General features: G+C 38.2%; 1 protein-coding gene across 9 annotated transcripts in view; it reads right to left on the bottom strand.

Annotated features, from left to right (window-relative positions):
* Positions 1-15,678, bottom strand: part of LOC119861595 (SPHK1 interactor, AKAP domain containing) — a 104,683-nt gene that overhangs the window by 18,668 nt on the left and 70,337 nt on the right. For all 9 annotated transcript variants that reach the window (XM_038416896.1, XM_043492405.1, XM_043492401.1 and 6 more), the window contains 3 exons: positions 8,650-8,709; positions 5,002-5,136; positions 146-401 (listed from right to left, as the gene is read on the bottom strand). In XM_038416896.1, the coding sequence (XP_038272824.1) occupies positions 146-401; positions 5,002-5,136; positions 8,650-8,709 (451 nt within the window). The remainder of the gene's footprint in view (positions 1-145; positions 402-5,001; positions 5,137-8,649; positions 8,710-15,678) is intronic.

Here is a 15,678-nt window from a genome sequence, read left to right as displayed (position 1 = left end):
TTTTTATCTCTTCAATTATCCCTCTTCTATACTGCAATTAAATGTATGCATGAATTAATGTCAAGTGCAATTTATATGAGCATTACCCTAAGTATTTTGCAGTACTTAACAATAACAAACTTATGGTCAATTACATTGCTTTTACCATTTTTATATTCATCAGCCTCATTCTCATCTTCAAGGTGCTCAGATGCTGTGAGAAAATCTTCTTCTATTGAGGACACTGAACAGTTTGTATCATCCTCAGGCTTTAAGATATTAGTTTCTATCTGCAGCTGTCTCTCCTGCACAAGCTCCAGTCCAATCAGAAACTTGTTTATTTCAAAGATGATGCAGCCTATGCTGTTTTTTCTGTTCCCCCTTGCACATTGAACCAAACATACATCTGCCAGCCAAGGACACTAGAGGGGAAAATAATATCAAACAGTTATTTAATTGAAAATTATTTTTTTCCCTTTTCCCCCTTATAATTATACAGGAACAGTCTGTTGTAAAGAAGCAATAAAATTTGTGAATTAGATGTTTTCAACATACTGTGCAGTTACATTTATGCCAAATATGAGACTGTTCGACATGAAATTTTCAGTTACAAAAGTGTTTTACATAAATCGGGTGTAAGAAAGCACTCTGCTGTAGTACGACTACTTTTTTTTTTAAAGTTACCAAATTGCTTACCCTTAATTCAGTTTCTTGTCCTTTTATTGACATACTGTTCTACTTGCCTTTGGCTATGTCGAAGTTAGCAACCCTCTCCATTATTAACATATACATGTTTCTGAATGTTATTAAGCTATTTAAGGAATGGTTTGCGTAGGTTCTACATTCTTCTTCAAGACCATTTCTACTGTGATGCTTATAACAAATCAGCCTTGTGGATGACTATTTGCAGGGCGGTTAAGGATGGGGTTATTTACTTATTATAATATTAAAATATAATATTTTAAAATTGTATATACTCTATATTTCTTTCCCTTACCCTTAGCCTTGTGCCTGTGCAAAGCACCATTATTAATTATTTATATTACACTAGCACCTACGGACCCCAAATAAGATTTGTTAAGTGCTACATAGTAAGAGACAAAAAGAAAAGGAGTACTTGTGGCACCTTAAGAGACTAACAAATTTATTTGAGCATAAACTTTCATGAGCTACAGCTCACTTCATCGGATGCATTCAGTGGAAAATACAGTGGGGAGATTTATATACACAGAGAACATGAAACAATGGGTGTTATCATACACACTGTAAGGAGAGTGATCACTTAAGATGAGCTATTACCAGCGGGGGGCGGGGGGGGGGGGGAAGGGAAGAAAACCTTTAGTAGTGATAGTCAAGGTGGGCCATTTCCAGAAGTTGACAAGAACGTCTGAGGAACAGTGGGGGGAGGGGAGGGGGGAAATAGTTTTACTTTGTGTAATGACCCATCCACTCCCAGTCTCTATTCAAACCTAAGTTAATTGTATCCAGTTTGCAAATTAATTCCAATTCATCAGTCTCTCGTTGGAGTCTGTTTTTGTTGAAGAAGAGCCACTCTTTGGTCTTGGTAAGAGACAGTGAAGAGTTTTACCATCGAAGCCAAAGACAAGGGATGGGAGAAAGAAAGTACTATTATCCCCATTTTACAGTGGGAAACTAAGGCCCAGAGAGATTAAGGCCCAGATCCTCATAGATATTTAGATGCCTAATGGGAGCTAAGTGCCAAAATAACGTTGAGGCCTGGGTCTAACTAACTTGCTCCAGGTCATATACAGAGTTTATGGCAGAGCTAAAATGTGAAGCCAGCTCTCAAGTCCCCATCCACATGCCTTAATGACAAGACCCTCCATCCTCTCTTTTGACTTCAGTTGGAGTGAATTACTCATGTGAGTGAAGGAGTCAGCCTGTGTAGCTCTGATTGCAGGAGTGGGGCCTTAGACTGAAAGCTCTTCAGAGCTGTATCTGTGTCTTTCTATGGGTTTGTACAGAATATTACAGCCCTGTCCTGACTTGACTTTGGGTGCCACTGTAAGATAAGTATCTAAGTGTAAAAATCTTGGGATTAGTGTTATACTGTAACAGCACATTTAACTGGTCTGTTTTTCCCTTCAAGCTACACAATATGTTTGAGTGGAAAAACTGCATGAATAAATCTGTTAGCACCTGAGAGGGCACAAGATTGACAGGCTTTGAGATTACTTGTCACTAAGAAGCTACCACTGAATTCCGATTTAGTACAAAGAGTACTATGAAAAAATGCAAAATAATAAAGTAATGTGAAACAGTGAATAAGATTAAATTTGTATTACTTCAAAATATAAAAATATGAATTAAAGACAAATGTATTACTTCATTAGGATGCTGTCAGCTTCGATTGAAAATGTAAGTTTTAGATTGAAAATGTAATATGTTTTCCTGAAATTTACACAACAAAAAAAAAAATCAATAAAACCAGGTGTATGTTTAGATATAAACATTCCTCTGCAAATGTCCCAGTACACAATTTGCAGTGTTACATTAGTGTTTAAAGTTTCAGAGTGGTAGCCATGTTAGTCTGTATCAGCAAAAAGAACGAGGAGTACTTGTGGCACCTTAGAGACTAAAATTTTATTTGGGCATAAGCTTTCATGGGCTAAAACACTTCAGCCTCCCTGGACACTCAATTACAGACCTAAAAGTCGCAATTCTTCAACAAAAAAACTTCAGAAATAGACTCCAACGAGAAACTGCAGAACTGGAATTAGTTTGCAAACTGGACACCATTAAATTAGGCTTGAATAAAGACTGGGAGTGGATGAGTCATTACACAAACTAAAAACTATTTCCTCATGCTAATTTTTCTCCGACTGTTACTCACACCTTCTTGTCAACTGTTTGAAATGGGCCATCCTGATTGTCACTACAAAAGTTTTTTTTTCTCCTGCTGATAATAGCCCACCTTAACTGATTAGACTCATTAGAATTGGTATGGCAACCCCCATTTTTTCATGTTCTCTGTGTGTATATATATATCTTCCTACTGTATTTTCCACTGCATGCATCTGATGAAGTGGGTTTTAGCCCACAAAAGCTTATGCCCAAATAAATTTGTTAGTCTCTAAGGTGCCACAAGTACTTCTCGTTCTTTTTATTAGTGTTTAAGGGTCAGGAAATGAAACAGACTAGAATCAAAGTGAAAATGAGGTAGGGTGTGTGTGTGTGTGTGTGTGTGTGTGAATTTAATGCATGTGAAAAGAATGACATCCCTGAAATTCTTTTTCTAGACAAATATGACAAGGACCGAATTAGCACAATGCTTCCTGATGCTAAAGCTATTTCAACTCATTCTGACATGGAGAGAGCACCTCTCAGGTGATAAGTTTATGTCAGTTTAGATTTCTGTTTCAGTCCTGACCTCCCAGCAAGGGAGCTGTGTTTTTTTGTGATATGAACACTTGTTTACTGGGATCCTGAAGAATGGATTGAGATCACCAAACTCACAGGCCATCAAACAGACATCAGATCTCCTGCGCCTTCTGGAGCAACTATGAAGTGGTGTGGCTGTTCATTGCTCCTTACTGGTGCAATGGAGCTCTTGGGTATTTAAAATGCACCATGCCATTATGACATATTATTTATGTTTTTTTAAATGCAGCCATTAGGTATAAATAGCAAGTAAACTCAATAACCAACCAATTTTGTCTTTAAAAAGGAGCATATTAGTAGGACATAAAATGCAATGATCTTCAGATGATGCAGAGATTATAGGGCACTCTCACAAAGATTTATGTGCACAAATTAATTTCACAGGGGTGCACAGGCCCTGCTGCTCATTGCTAGTGAAGATAACCTGTTCTGATTTTAATTTTACTTAGACAGGTTTTACACCTGCTGTGTAGCTCTATGGATTTAAGGAAGTTGCTCCTGATTTACACATGGATAAATGAGATCAGAATCAGGCCCAATAAACGGAGCTATTTTCATCCTTTCCCCTTGGCACAGGTATGAATATAAAGGCACAAAGTCTTATGAGAATAACACAGAGCTACAAAAAATTTGTCACTCTAATAAGTAGCTATACTTTTAAAATCTATGTTTAAAAATTGTTTTCATTTACCATTTAACATTTGCTTCCTATCTATATGTGGTGCTGGAAGTTGAGAATTCTTGGCATGCAACTCATTGCTGCCATTGGAGCATTCCAGAGCTATCAGAGTGAAGGGGTTGGATGCTAATCTTTACTCTTGTATCTTAGTTGGAGAAAGTAACCAATTAGTTTTACTGTTGCAGAGTAAAGCAGGGACAAGCATTGATGGGGTTAATAGCTCTCAGGCTCTTCTGTTCTGCAATTAAATGTATCCACAGGTAAATGAATTCCCGAGAGAATTTAGCCCAAGGGATATTAAAGCACCATCATGAATTCCTTTCAAAGGTGCCTAATGAGGCCATTATGGCTGGGGATGAAGACAGGGAGGATTGCTACAGCAGGCTGGCCAGTGGGAAGAAGGAGCAGGACCTTACTTAAAAGGGAATCTGCAGCAGCTCTGCCCTAACGCCCCGCCCTCTCCCCTGCCCCCATGAATCCAAAGCATTAAATCCTCTCCCCTGCCTGTCTATGCTGCCCTTCTGCCCCGATTGTCTCTGGAAGCAGGATCCTGAATGAGCTATGCCACCATTAGCTGCCTTCTCAGGATGCTGCACAGAAGTAGCTATGAGGGGTCCTGAATGAGAGTTTGAGTTAATACGCTTACGGCAGAATTAACTCTCATCTAGATATCCATAGGATCTGAAGGGGAACAGGCTGATCGCTGGCTCCACCCCTTCCTATCTCAGTTCAGCCCCCCAATTCCCCCTGATTTGGGCTTTTAACTATGTAGCTGCATAAATGGTGTTTAAACAGCTAAGCTTATTCTTTTTATGTGTACATACCTGTGTGGTTCTCAAGCCAGCACTTGGCTCTGTGCTTGCAGCTTCTTTTCTTTCAGATTGTGTACACTGTCCTTGACGGCTGTGATGTGTTCCTAAAGATAAATGTATAGTGCCTACCTGAGAAACTTCAAAATCAGCCTGAAGGTTTCCTGAAGTTAATCCATTCAGCAGGACTATTTCGTTTTCTTTTGGTGGTTGTACATTCATAGAGCTGATAAGTTTTGGGAGATTTGGAGAGACACTCATCAATCTCTGCAATAAGAAAATTATGGTTGAAAACACCACTCTACTTCAGCCTGGTCAGAGTTACACTGTTGCATCCATAAACATTTAAAGGACACTTGGTAGGCATTCCTTTTAAATGCATTTTAAAAATGAACTCAGTTCTCAAAACATACCAGAACTAGAATTGGCAGCACTGAAAATGCAGGTCCTCTGTTTATGTACCAAACAATTACAGCAGTGGCAGTGCAAATGTTCCCACACTGCCCTAGAAATATGACAGCATTAGGGATCAGAGGTCAGTTCAGTCCCTATGCCCATCAAAAGTCTTGGCCTTTATACTATGAATAGCTCCTGAGTGAATGGGAATATTATGGACACAGTGTTAATATGTAAAATACAAAAGGATTACATAATTATTAGTATGGGCCAAATCTTGTAGTTCCTACTCAGGGTTATGATTAACAAGAAATCAAAAGGAGTTTTTCTGGAAAAAGATCTCCTGGATTTTGCCCTATGAAATTAATTCAGTTTTAAATCTATATTGACAATGATGTATTCAATACACTGTTCGAATTAAACATCCATTTCTTAGATTTAATATACTCTGTAGATACTTTGGTTTCATAACTTATCATTTGTGATGTGAAAACAGAGTAACTTTCTATATGGCATGTGTTTTACATATATACACAGTACATTTGAACAAAGATAAACTACTAATGATGATGATGATATGTTGCTCTGTTGTTATAATATTTGTATAGCAGTGGCACCTGGGAGCCCCTGCCATGGATCAGGACCCTGCTGGGCTAGGTGCTGTACAAATGCAGAACAAAATAAGACTCCAAGCCCCAAAGAGCTTACCTAAAGCTCTTAACGTGCTGTATGAACAATAAGTAATTAAACATCACAGTGTCTCTGAAACACGTAACCATTATTATCTCCACTTTATACATGACAAAGTACAGCACATCAGTGGCATAGCCATTAAAAGAATCCAGAACCTTGACACCCAGTCCTGTGCTTTAACTACAATACAATTCAAAGATACTTCATTTCCCCCCTCTTTATCTTCAAAATGATAAGCTTATAGTACTGACATTTCTCCTTACACTGATTTAAATTATACATAATACAAATGGCTGGCTTGGCAAACCTAATTCAGTTACGGGGAACAATCTACTTTTCAATACATTGATCTGCAGATATAACTAAGTATTAATATTTGACATAAAACTTAAATTCAGTGCTTCAATTCATTTTTGACATTTTTAGTCTAGTACAAAAAAAGTACTTGTCTTTTTTTAACTATAATTTTTCTGTTATTGTAGTGTTTTCTCTGTATTTTCTCTTGCTTAAATTACCATATTTATCAGATTACTTAGGCTGGAAAACCATAACATTTGAAATACCTGTTTTTTTCCTGCTTGGAATCAAAGGGAAAGGTCTGGGAAGAAATGTCTTAAATTTGTAACCAAGAACCCTTGTAACATATTCTATAGCACAGTATAAACTCTATTTTATAGGTGACAAAAGGATGATTTGAAATCCTAACAGACAGCACCAATATGTAACATACGGCACTGAACAACTTATATAAACATTTTTGTGCCTCACAGTTATGCCAAGATCTTTTATATACTTCTCTTAAATATTTTCACTGCACTAGCATGTTGTTTAAATCCATAGTGTCAAAAGTAGATTTTGACAGTCATTGTAAATTATACATAGAAATGCATAAAGACCGATCTTCCTTTTAGAGGCTGTTATATAATACGCAAACTTTCATCTTGGTGGCACATATTTTAAAATGTTCATTAACCACAGAGGAAAAAACACTAGTTTCCACTTATACCTAAGAAACATTCAGACTACGTACTGGTAACTCTATTTCTAGAAGGCCAAATCCTGTGACCTGTCGAAAGGCGACATATGTAAGGCCACATATGTAGGGCCTCTGAGGTAACAGACCTGACATTTTTCAGGGCATGGGGTATCCCAGATGTGGAGGGGCCATGCAAGGAGGGAGGGAATGTTGCAAAGTAGGGTTCCACCCTCTCTGTACCACTGTACTGGAGGGGCCTGTGGACAGCTTAGGGACATGGCCAGCGAAGGCACCATTATGTGGATCTATGGGTCAAACCCCATGTTGCTGTGAGGAGTCTCCAATGGTGATTTGTGCTTGTGGGAGAGGATTCTAACTCTAGCCCTTTGCAAAGATGTGCTGCGTAAAACTCATTTACTTGGGTTTTGTGCAGGTGTCAGGCTCTGGCCTTTATCAAGGCTCTCTTACTCATTAATCAATCCCCATGACCTGACATAGCATCAGTTCTTTAAAAAAATACTGAAGTTGTAAATAAATAAAAAAATAATCTAGTACTTCTGTGGATTCAGTGAAGTTAAACTTCTCAATCTGGTATCCACACTTAACCAACTGATTCATCAGAAAAATCCATTTGCCTATGGAAGCTGTATATATTTTTGATGTTTAAGTTTTCACAGCTTGAGGCTACCGACAGCTGCTTGTAGAAAGACTTCCTTCTAGCGAATCGCTGGCAGATGGCAATTAGGAAAATAACGTGGCAGTCCTCAACTGAACTGAGAATGGCCCCAGCAAACAAATCTCAGTATTTCACTGAGGAACACTTTGAGTATGGCCAATAGACCCCCCCCTCCTTCGATGTGTGCACTTGTCATGTATTTCTGATGCCAGCATGGGATGATGGAGGCAGTAAGGGAAGGTTTAAGCTTCCATTCTGTGGCCCTATATAAAAGCTCATTTTGTGCCACACTTTCAAAATGTCCTTTCTTCCCATAACCACATGACTTGAGCATTTCAGGAGGATGCACATTTTCAGTTGTATGTCCAGCTGGTTTTATGAATTACTAAAGAGTGTCCTGGTTTTCTGCTCAGTAAATAAGCAGATATCCAATGAGTCAAATCCTTAGGTCCTTAAACATTTTTTTTAACCAGTCTCTAAAGTCTCCAAAGTCTGGAGTTTGCCCAAATAAGACTGAGCAGCTGAGTAAAATGTAAATAACTAAGTAAAAGGGCCTCAAGATTTGCTTGATGATAGGAGGAAAAGCTGCCATGAGACTATTTTATGTACTGCAGTGTCAAGACAAAATACTACAACTACAACACATGTACAAACACTTCTTTTATAAAACCAAGACTTAGCAGGAACTCCACTTACAAAATAGGCACTGTGAACTTAGACCACAAAATTCTAGTAGCTGGCATCTGAGTTGGGCATAAAGCCACACGTGTAGAACTGGACCCAAATCTGAATTTCAAACACTGTTGTTTGAGTGGTTCAAATCCAGAGTTTTGATTCAGCCCATATTAAAATGAGTGTCCATTTGTAAAATTTAGATCCATGTTTAGGTTTCAAAGTCCTGGCAAAGTTTCAGAGGGGACAAGAGAGAATAATGCCGAGGAATATGGTTTGGGCCTCTCTCTCGTTCTCATCACACCGTCCTGTGAATAACATGAACATATGTATTGTGCACATTATTAGGCCTGTCCTAATTTGATACCTGTTTTAAGTGCTCATCACTGCAATCATCTTTGTTTGCATCTACATTCACAAAGCAAACCTGTGAAAAGAGAGAAAAAAAGAGAGAAAAAAGGTAGTCTAAGGTTTCTTAAGAAATGTAGCAAACAATTTAAAGGTAATTAATATAAATACAGTTCCTACACTTGTAGCTGGATATGGCACCTTTTCATCACACAAGAAGAGCTATCATAAGGTCAAATGGGAGTAATGTACTGGCATTAAAATGGAAGAAGAAAAGGCAAGAGAATTAAGAGCAATCATTGTATCTTTCCAACACAAATTCTCTTTGTCAAATTGCCAAATGTAGCCATTACATTACATTACACTAGAATGTAATGGATATGGGAAAAGAGAGAGGAAATCTGGCAATGGCTAGCGCAATGATGCTCCTCCACATTGCCTGCTGCATGACTCCCACTGCCACAACAAAGGACACCCTGCACTACATAGCAACTACTATTAGGTAAGATATGATTCTTCCTATTACAGCATGTAGCTTCAGTCCATTTACTAGAAAGCTGGAAGGTTGGAAAAGGGAAACTAATGGAAATTAAACATTTGTAATCAACCAGCTGGGAACAGGTTAAGTTTGTGGTGTATGGGTTTAAGATCACATGGCTCAAAAGGATTCTAGCATGTCCAGATGAACCTAATAACTTTATGGAAACTGAATATTTTTATCTTGGGAAGAGGGTTCATAAACCAATGGTACTCAAGAGCCCTCTGTAGCCCTAATCAGGCACTGCAGCTGCCAGAATTAGTCAAACATCTGGTAATTTTAGATGTGGATCTGTGGAAAGTGCCAGTTTCACGCTGAAAAGAGGGGTATTTTTTTCCATTGTCTGACCAGCTCTGATCATCATTTATTTAAGCAACAACAGTGTATTTGACACTGTAGAATAATAGAGATCGGCCAAAACAGGAACCTCAAATCCAACCCTTTTTTAATTTGGGGTCTTTTTGTGGGGGAGAAGAGAGCCAATTCTGAATCCTATGCTTTTAAGCTGCATTCAAGGCAAAAGTCCCAAAACTGGACTTGCTCCTATTTTTGGATGTGACTGAAATCTCAGAAGAACAGTCTGAGATTTAGATGCTGATACATCATGACCTAAACTCCAGTCCAGATTCAGGGTAGAATCCAAATCCTACATTAATTTTTAAGCAGGTTTAGCGCCAAACTTCATTTGCTCAGCCAATTGCTCTGTAATAATCAGAGGAGGAACAAATTCCCTGTCTGACTGTTGCAGTCAATGGGAGTAGCACCCCGCAGGAAGACTGCTCAAACCTCATACAGCACTGGCTTCTTAGACAAAAAAAAATACAGTAACTGGTTGAATATCAGCATCTTTGAATGCTAACATGGCTGGATGTATTACAACAGACAAAACATTTTCTTTTTTCCAACAGAAGTCAAAAGGACTTGATTATCCTAGTTCATGAAGGACTCTTTGGGAAATGCTTTCTCAGCAGCTGCTCATATTATCATTAGGCTTAAACAATATTACCTCACTTCCATCAGCTGTAAAAGTTTTAAAAAAATGAAACTGGTACATTTCACCAATATATTGAAGTTAGACATTCTGCTGCATATTATAGGTCAGTTCCACCCTAACGTAGCACTCATTTCAGCTTATATATGTACATACCATATGTACAGAATCTGACCATCTGTAGTAACAGCAAGCATAGCAGATGGAAAGACTCAGCCCTCCCAGTGTGAACCAAAAGAAGTGCAAAGAAGAATGCTTTTTGCTCTTTAAAATAATTTTATTTTAATAATGTAACTTCTTTATACCAATACAAAAACATATTTTCCACCATTACAATTTAAAGAAAAATATTTCTGTGCTTGAGGATGTCAGCCAGAAGAATGTGTCACTGTCACTAGGGTTTTATGCATGGCTAATTTTTAAGATGTACTTATTAGGAAATGGAAATGTCAAAGCCATAAAGTAATAAAAATACCCTTTAGCAATACAGTACTATAGTTACATAATGTCCTGAGCCCGTTATAGTTAATTGTATAGAGGAACAAAATCTCCCTTTCTTTCAGTTGATTCTTAGGAGTTGTATATTACTGAGGCAGATGGTGTATACAACAAACCATTAGAAAATACTGGTGCCAGATTTTGTTAAGCAAATACAACTTTGAATTTTGCAAGTGTCCACAATGATAATATGTTCCTAACCATATAAATGTGTGTGTGTATGGGTATGTTTATATATATATATATATATATATATATATACACACACACACACACAAATATGTAGGTGAATGGCCATAATGAATTCAGCGTAGATATCAGGAGACATTTTGAAAACCTGGTGAAAATGTATGCCTCCATTTTTTTATCTTATCAAGCATGCTTCAGCTCCTGTTCTGAGAGATAAGATGTGATTTGGGCTTTTAAGTGCCTGCATTTTCAGTGCTTTTGAAAATTTTACTCTAGGACTTAAGGAAAAGGTGCTTTATTTCTTAACTCCATTTTGTCTCTATCCCAAAACTGGATTCAATGGGAGTTTTTGTGTGCCACAAAAAAAAAAAGAAGTCTGGCTCTGCTCTCTATGTATGTATACACATACATACATACAGTGTTACTCAAACACATTATTTTCCAATAATTCCTGTTTTTGTAATTTACTGCATGCCTGAATACTGATGTGGTGCTGCACGTGATTGACCTGAAATATCTATTGTCTCTTGTAACAGTGACATCAGCTGCCAACTTAAAATATGCCTCTACCAAGCATGTGGTGAAATTGTCAGTTCCATTTCATGTGGAGCGGATGGTATATATTTAGCTCTTTTATGCCTCAGTAGAAGAAGGAGAATCATGTGCAGGTATATGCATTATTTAAAGTGTCAGCTTGTTTCCTTCATATTTTTTTAATTTGATAACCAAATGTATTTATTATATATATGCCTAAAGCAGTACTGTATCCTATATATCTGAATACACTGAAAGGTGCAAATTTCATAGAAACTGATTTATTACATTGCCTTATTACTGAAATCTCCTGGAATTCTGCACTTGACTGGACTTTTCAGATGTGAAGCTATAGGCAACTACTGCACAGATAAATATTGTGCCACAGTGGTTACTGAAATGTATTGAAGAATTTGCTTGATTTTTTGCTATTTTAACCCCAAGTACTGCCAGATTCTAGGAGACCCATTAAGAGTATATCTGTCCAGTTTAATAGATACGAAAGGAGAAAACTGAATCTAAAATCACTCATAGTTTTCGGCTTGCCTGATATTAATGAAATATATTAGGTGCATTGACTTGTATTGGTTGATAAGCATATGAGTGTTATCACTAAGAGACCTCTGTCATAATATAGTAAACGGACCCTGAGGTATAATTCATAATTTGAAAAAAGATGTTTTAACTGTACAGATTAGGAAAAGAGATTGAGATTAGGTTGGTGTTAGCTAACCCCAATTTAACCATGAACTTTTCTCTAATGTAGATGCAGGTTAATACCTTTAACTATAATTTAGCTAGACCTTATAGCCTAACTTCATCTTCAGCTCAATGTGGGAGCACCCCAATACTTCTAGATACCAAACTGCTCGTGTGCGCACCTTCCTGACACACCATCCTTATTTCTGCCTCATTGCCAATTATTCCCATAGGCCCTACCTCATGGTACCCTTTTATGATGTTTGTTGGGGCAGGTTCTTCACACTGGCCCCTGTGTGCATCATCAAACAGAATTGGCCCACTAGCATGCTAAACTTGACATTGAAGGATTTTTAGTCTCCATGGGTTGCAGAAGAAATGAGGTAGACTTCATATCCTCTCTAATGCTTATGACTGGAACTGCTTGGGGGAAAGAAAGGGGGGAACTTATGACTGGAACTGCTTGGGGGAAAGAAAGGAAAACACTATAAAGGAAATTTTCAAGGAAAACAGTGTCAAGGAGCCAGAAACTCCTGAATCTAATCCTGGCTCTCATACTGTAGCCCTTTCACAAATGCCTTTATTTCCGCATGCTCTCCCTCCCGCCCGCCATCTGTAAAACAGGAATAACGATATTTAGTAAACTTACATGTTATGACAATAATTTGTTTATGCTTATAAGTTCTTTGAAGAGATAATGCATTATATACATATTTCTATTTATTGTATTTATTAACAGATGGAATGCTAAACTCATGGAATTGCTATAAGCATAACACTTTTTATTTTCACACCTTGGAACATTCAAACAATTTCAGAGTGCTTTATGGTGCTGACACTAGCAAACAGCTTAGTAAATAAGAATCATATTAGTACCTACATTTGCTTCATTGTTCTGTTACAGGGTACATAAACCAAAACTGATGTAGACTGTACTTAATGCCCCCTAAAGAGAAAAGCTTAATGATTGATATTAACAAAGATATTGTACCAGACACTCTTCATCCTTCTACCTTGTACATTAATTCTTTTCTCCCCTTGTTCAAATTATGTAACCTTTTTCTAATTATATACGATAGGGTGACCTAGAAGCCATCCCTATATTTAACTTTCCATTACATTACTTTACTTTACATTATAAGGTATTCTTGTGACCTTTTCTTTGAGAAGCTCCATTGTTTTCAGCAGACCTTTGATATTTGGCAAGAGAAATCCCTTGGGCTAAGGAATTGCCTTTTCTTTGTCCCATGAAATTCTGTTCAGCTTTTGCTGAGATAAAAATTGTTAAAACTCACCATTTCCTTTCTGTTGCTTGTGTTCCTAAGGACAATTCTGGCAGCCTTCCAAAATAATAACCAAACACAATCATTCTAAGCTTAGGCTGACCAACATTGCAGCTGCTCTGGCTGCTGCTGATACCGTTTTGGGAAAACCTGGGAGCTGCCCTAGTAGTTACGGGGGAAAAGGGAAGAGAGAGAGGTTGGGTTCTCCATCCCCATTAAATGGCCTTTTCAAGGTGACACATGGGGCTGGAGCTCTCCCAACCTCTAGTGGAAGAGCAAGAGTTGCACTGAGACAGGCTGAACTCCTCACCCCACCCACCAACCATCTTCAGCACACTGCACCCACCAGCCCAACCATTCTCTGGGATTACAGCCTTCTCTTGCGGCTAGCAAGAGTACTTAGTCCTGTAGCTTAAGTGGTAGCAGGCTGTGCTGCCATCCTGAAAATTCAGGATTCAAAACCTGCTGAAGATTCATAATGGAAATAGTTACAGTTGCACACAAAGAGTATGTTTTGTCTTTTCCTTCTAAAACACTAGAAAAATACATAACTAAAACCTTTAATATAAGAATGTTATTTTGGTTGTAATGACAAGCACCTGAAAATTAGGAAATGCTTGATATACAATTGCTTGTGCAACCTTAAGTCAGCCCCCTTGTGGATATGCATTAAAATATAGTCGTTAATTATATTAACATTTTTTTCCCCCTATGGGATCCCTGACTGTAAGACTTAATAACCTATGATCATATTTTTAAAGCTTGTTAATGCACAAGGGGAGGTGGGACAGAGTTCCAGTTGCTACTGTGAGGTTCTTTTCAGTTATTTGTCACTTTTGGCAAAAAGATGTAGAGCTTCCTCTGAAATAAAAATAATAATTAAAAAAAACCCAGGTTGTATGTACCTTGGACTTTAACTATGTATTACCTTTCCAGCAAAGCTAAAGTCTCTCTCCAGGAGCTGTGTATTTACATTTTCAGTGCCTCTAAGGACACTGTGTACAATGTGTAACTTATTGCAACAGAGCCAGTATAGAAACTTTTAAAACATATGAAATCTGAAATTCACCTGTGTAGAGGATCAGCATGAAACCTGTTAAGTTCCAATTAAGTCCTTAGTTAGGCTTAATTGATGCATTAAACCTGTGGGCCCTCTCTATGCAGGTGATTTTCACCCATAGTACCAACCCACAAAGGGGGCTTTTATAAATAGGCTTGACTGCTAATATGTAAATGCAGTCTCTAACAGAGTAAGCTGGGCCTTTAAGGGGTTCAAGTCCCAGTTCTGGCCTATGCCTGGTTCCCTCCCGCTGTCTTCCAATCACATAACTGAGAGAGCAGGTAATTAAGAGCCAGGCCTTCTGGGACATATAAAGGTCAGCCTTTCATCAGCCTAAGTGAAAATGTGGGGGATAGTACTTGTTTGCTGTCCCAGAAACTGATGTAAGGCTCTCTACCCAGGGAGGTTAGAGAAGCCCCCAGGAGCAGCTGTGGAAAAGGCCTGGGAGCAGACAGAACACAGACCCTGGAAGAAAGAGCTAGTTAAGCTACCCAAGCTGGGTAGGCCCATATTTTTGGCTTAGGGGGGCTGATGGACTATTGAGCCTAGGGAAAGGCTGAAAGTTGTTCTGTGTTTGGAATTCTGGTCACCCTGAAAGGTGAGGTCTCTTAATGTGTTTAGCAAAATAGTTAAACCCAAAATCACTTGACCAGCCTGGAAATGCCCTTGAGAGGGGGAAAAATTAAGCCTTTGACTGCATCTCCATGGTGTGGAGTGGCCAGCTACTACTATGCTGTCCCTTTTACTGGAGTTGTGCTGTTGGTAAGCAACTATTGTGTTCATTTTAAAGGTCTTCCAACTAGTGCTTTACTTGTCTAGAAGTCCAGCATATGGAGTGGGAAAGAAGTCTACATGGGTGACAGGATTAGAGAGGTATGGGTTGGCCATTTCAGCTGTGCCCTAGCCAGGATGATGCAATGATGACACCTTTTAATGTTCAATGAGTACATTGTTTGTACCTTTTCTTGCTCATTGTGCACTATGAAGCATGCACCTTGTGGTATGCATTAATATTATTTGTGGCATCTTAGAGACTAACAAATTTATTTGAGCATAAGCTTTTGTGAGCTTCTGACTTCATCAGATGCATGAAACTCACGAAAGCTTATGCTCAAATAAATTGGTTAGTCTCTAAGGTGCCACAAGTCCTTCTTTTCTTTTTGCAGATACAGACTTACACGGCTGTTACAATATTATTGACAGGTTTCAGAGTAATTGTTCAGGGAAGCACTTCATGCTAAGATTATTAGTATACT

This window comes from Dermochelys coriacea, chromosome 9, assembly GCF_009764565.3.
Source record: "Dermochelys coriacea isolate rDerCor1 chromosome 9, rDerCor1.pri.v4, whole genome shotgun sequence".
In the NCBI taxonomy this organism is placed as follows: domain Eukaryota; kingdom Metazoa; phylum Chordata; order Testudines; family Dermochelyidae; genus Dermochelys; species Dermochelys coriacea.
Note: the sequence above shows the minus strand (reverse complement) of the source record. Positions and strands in the feature narration are given on the sequence as shown.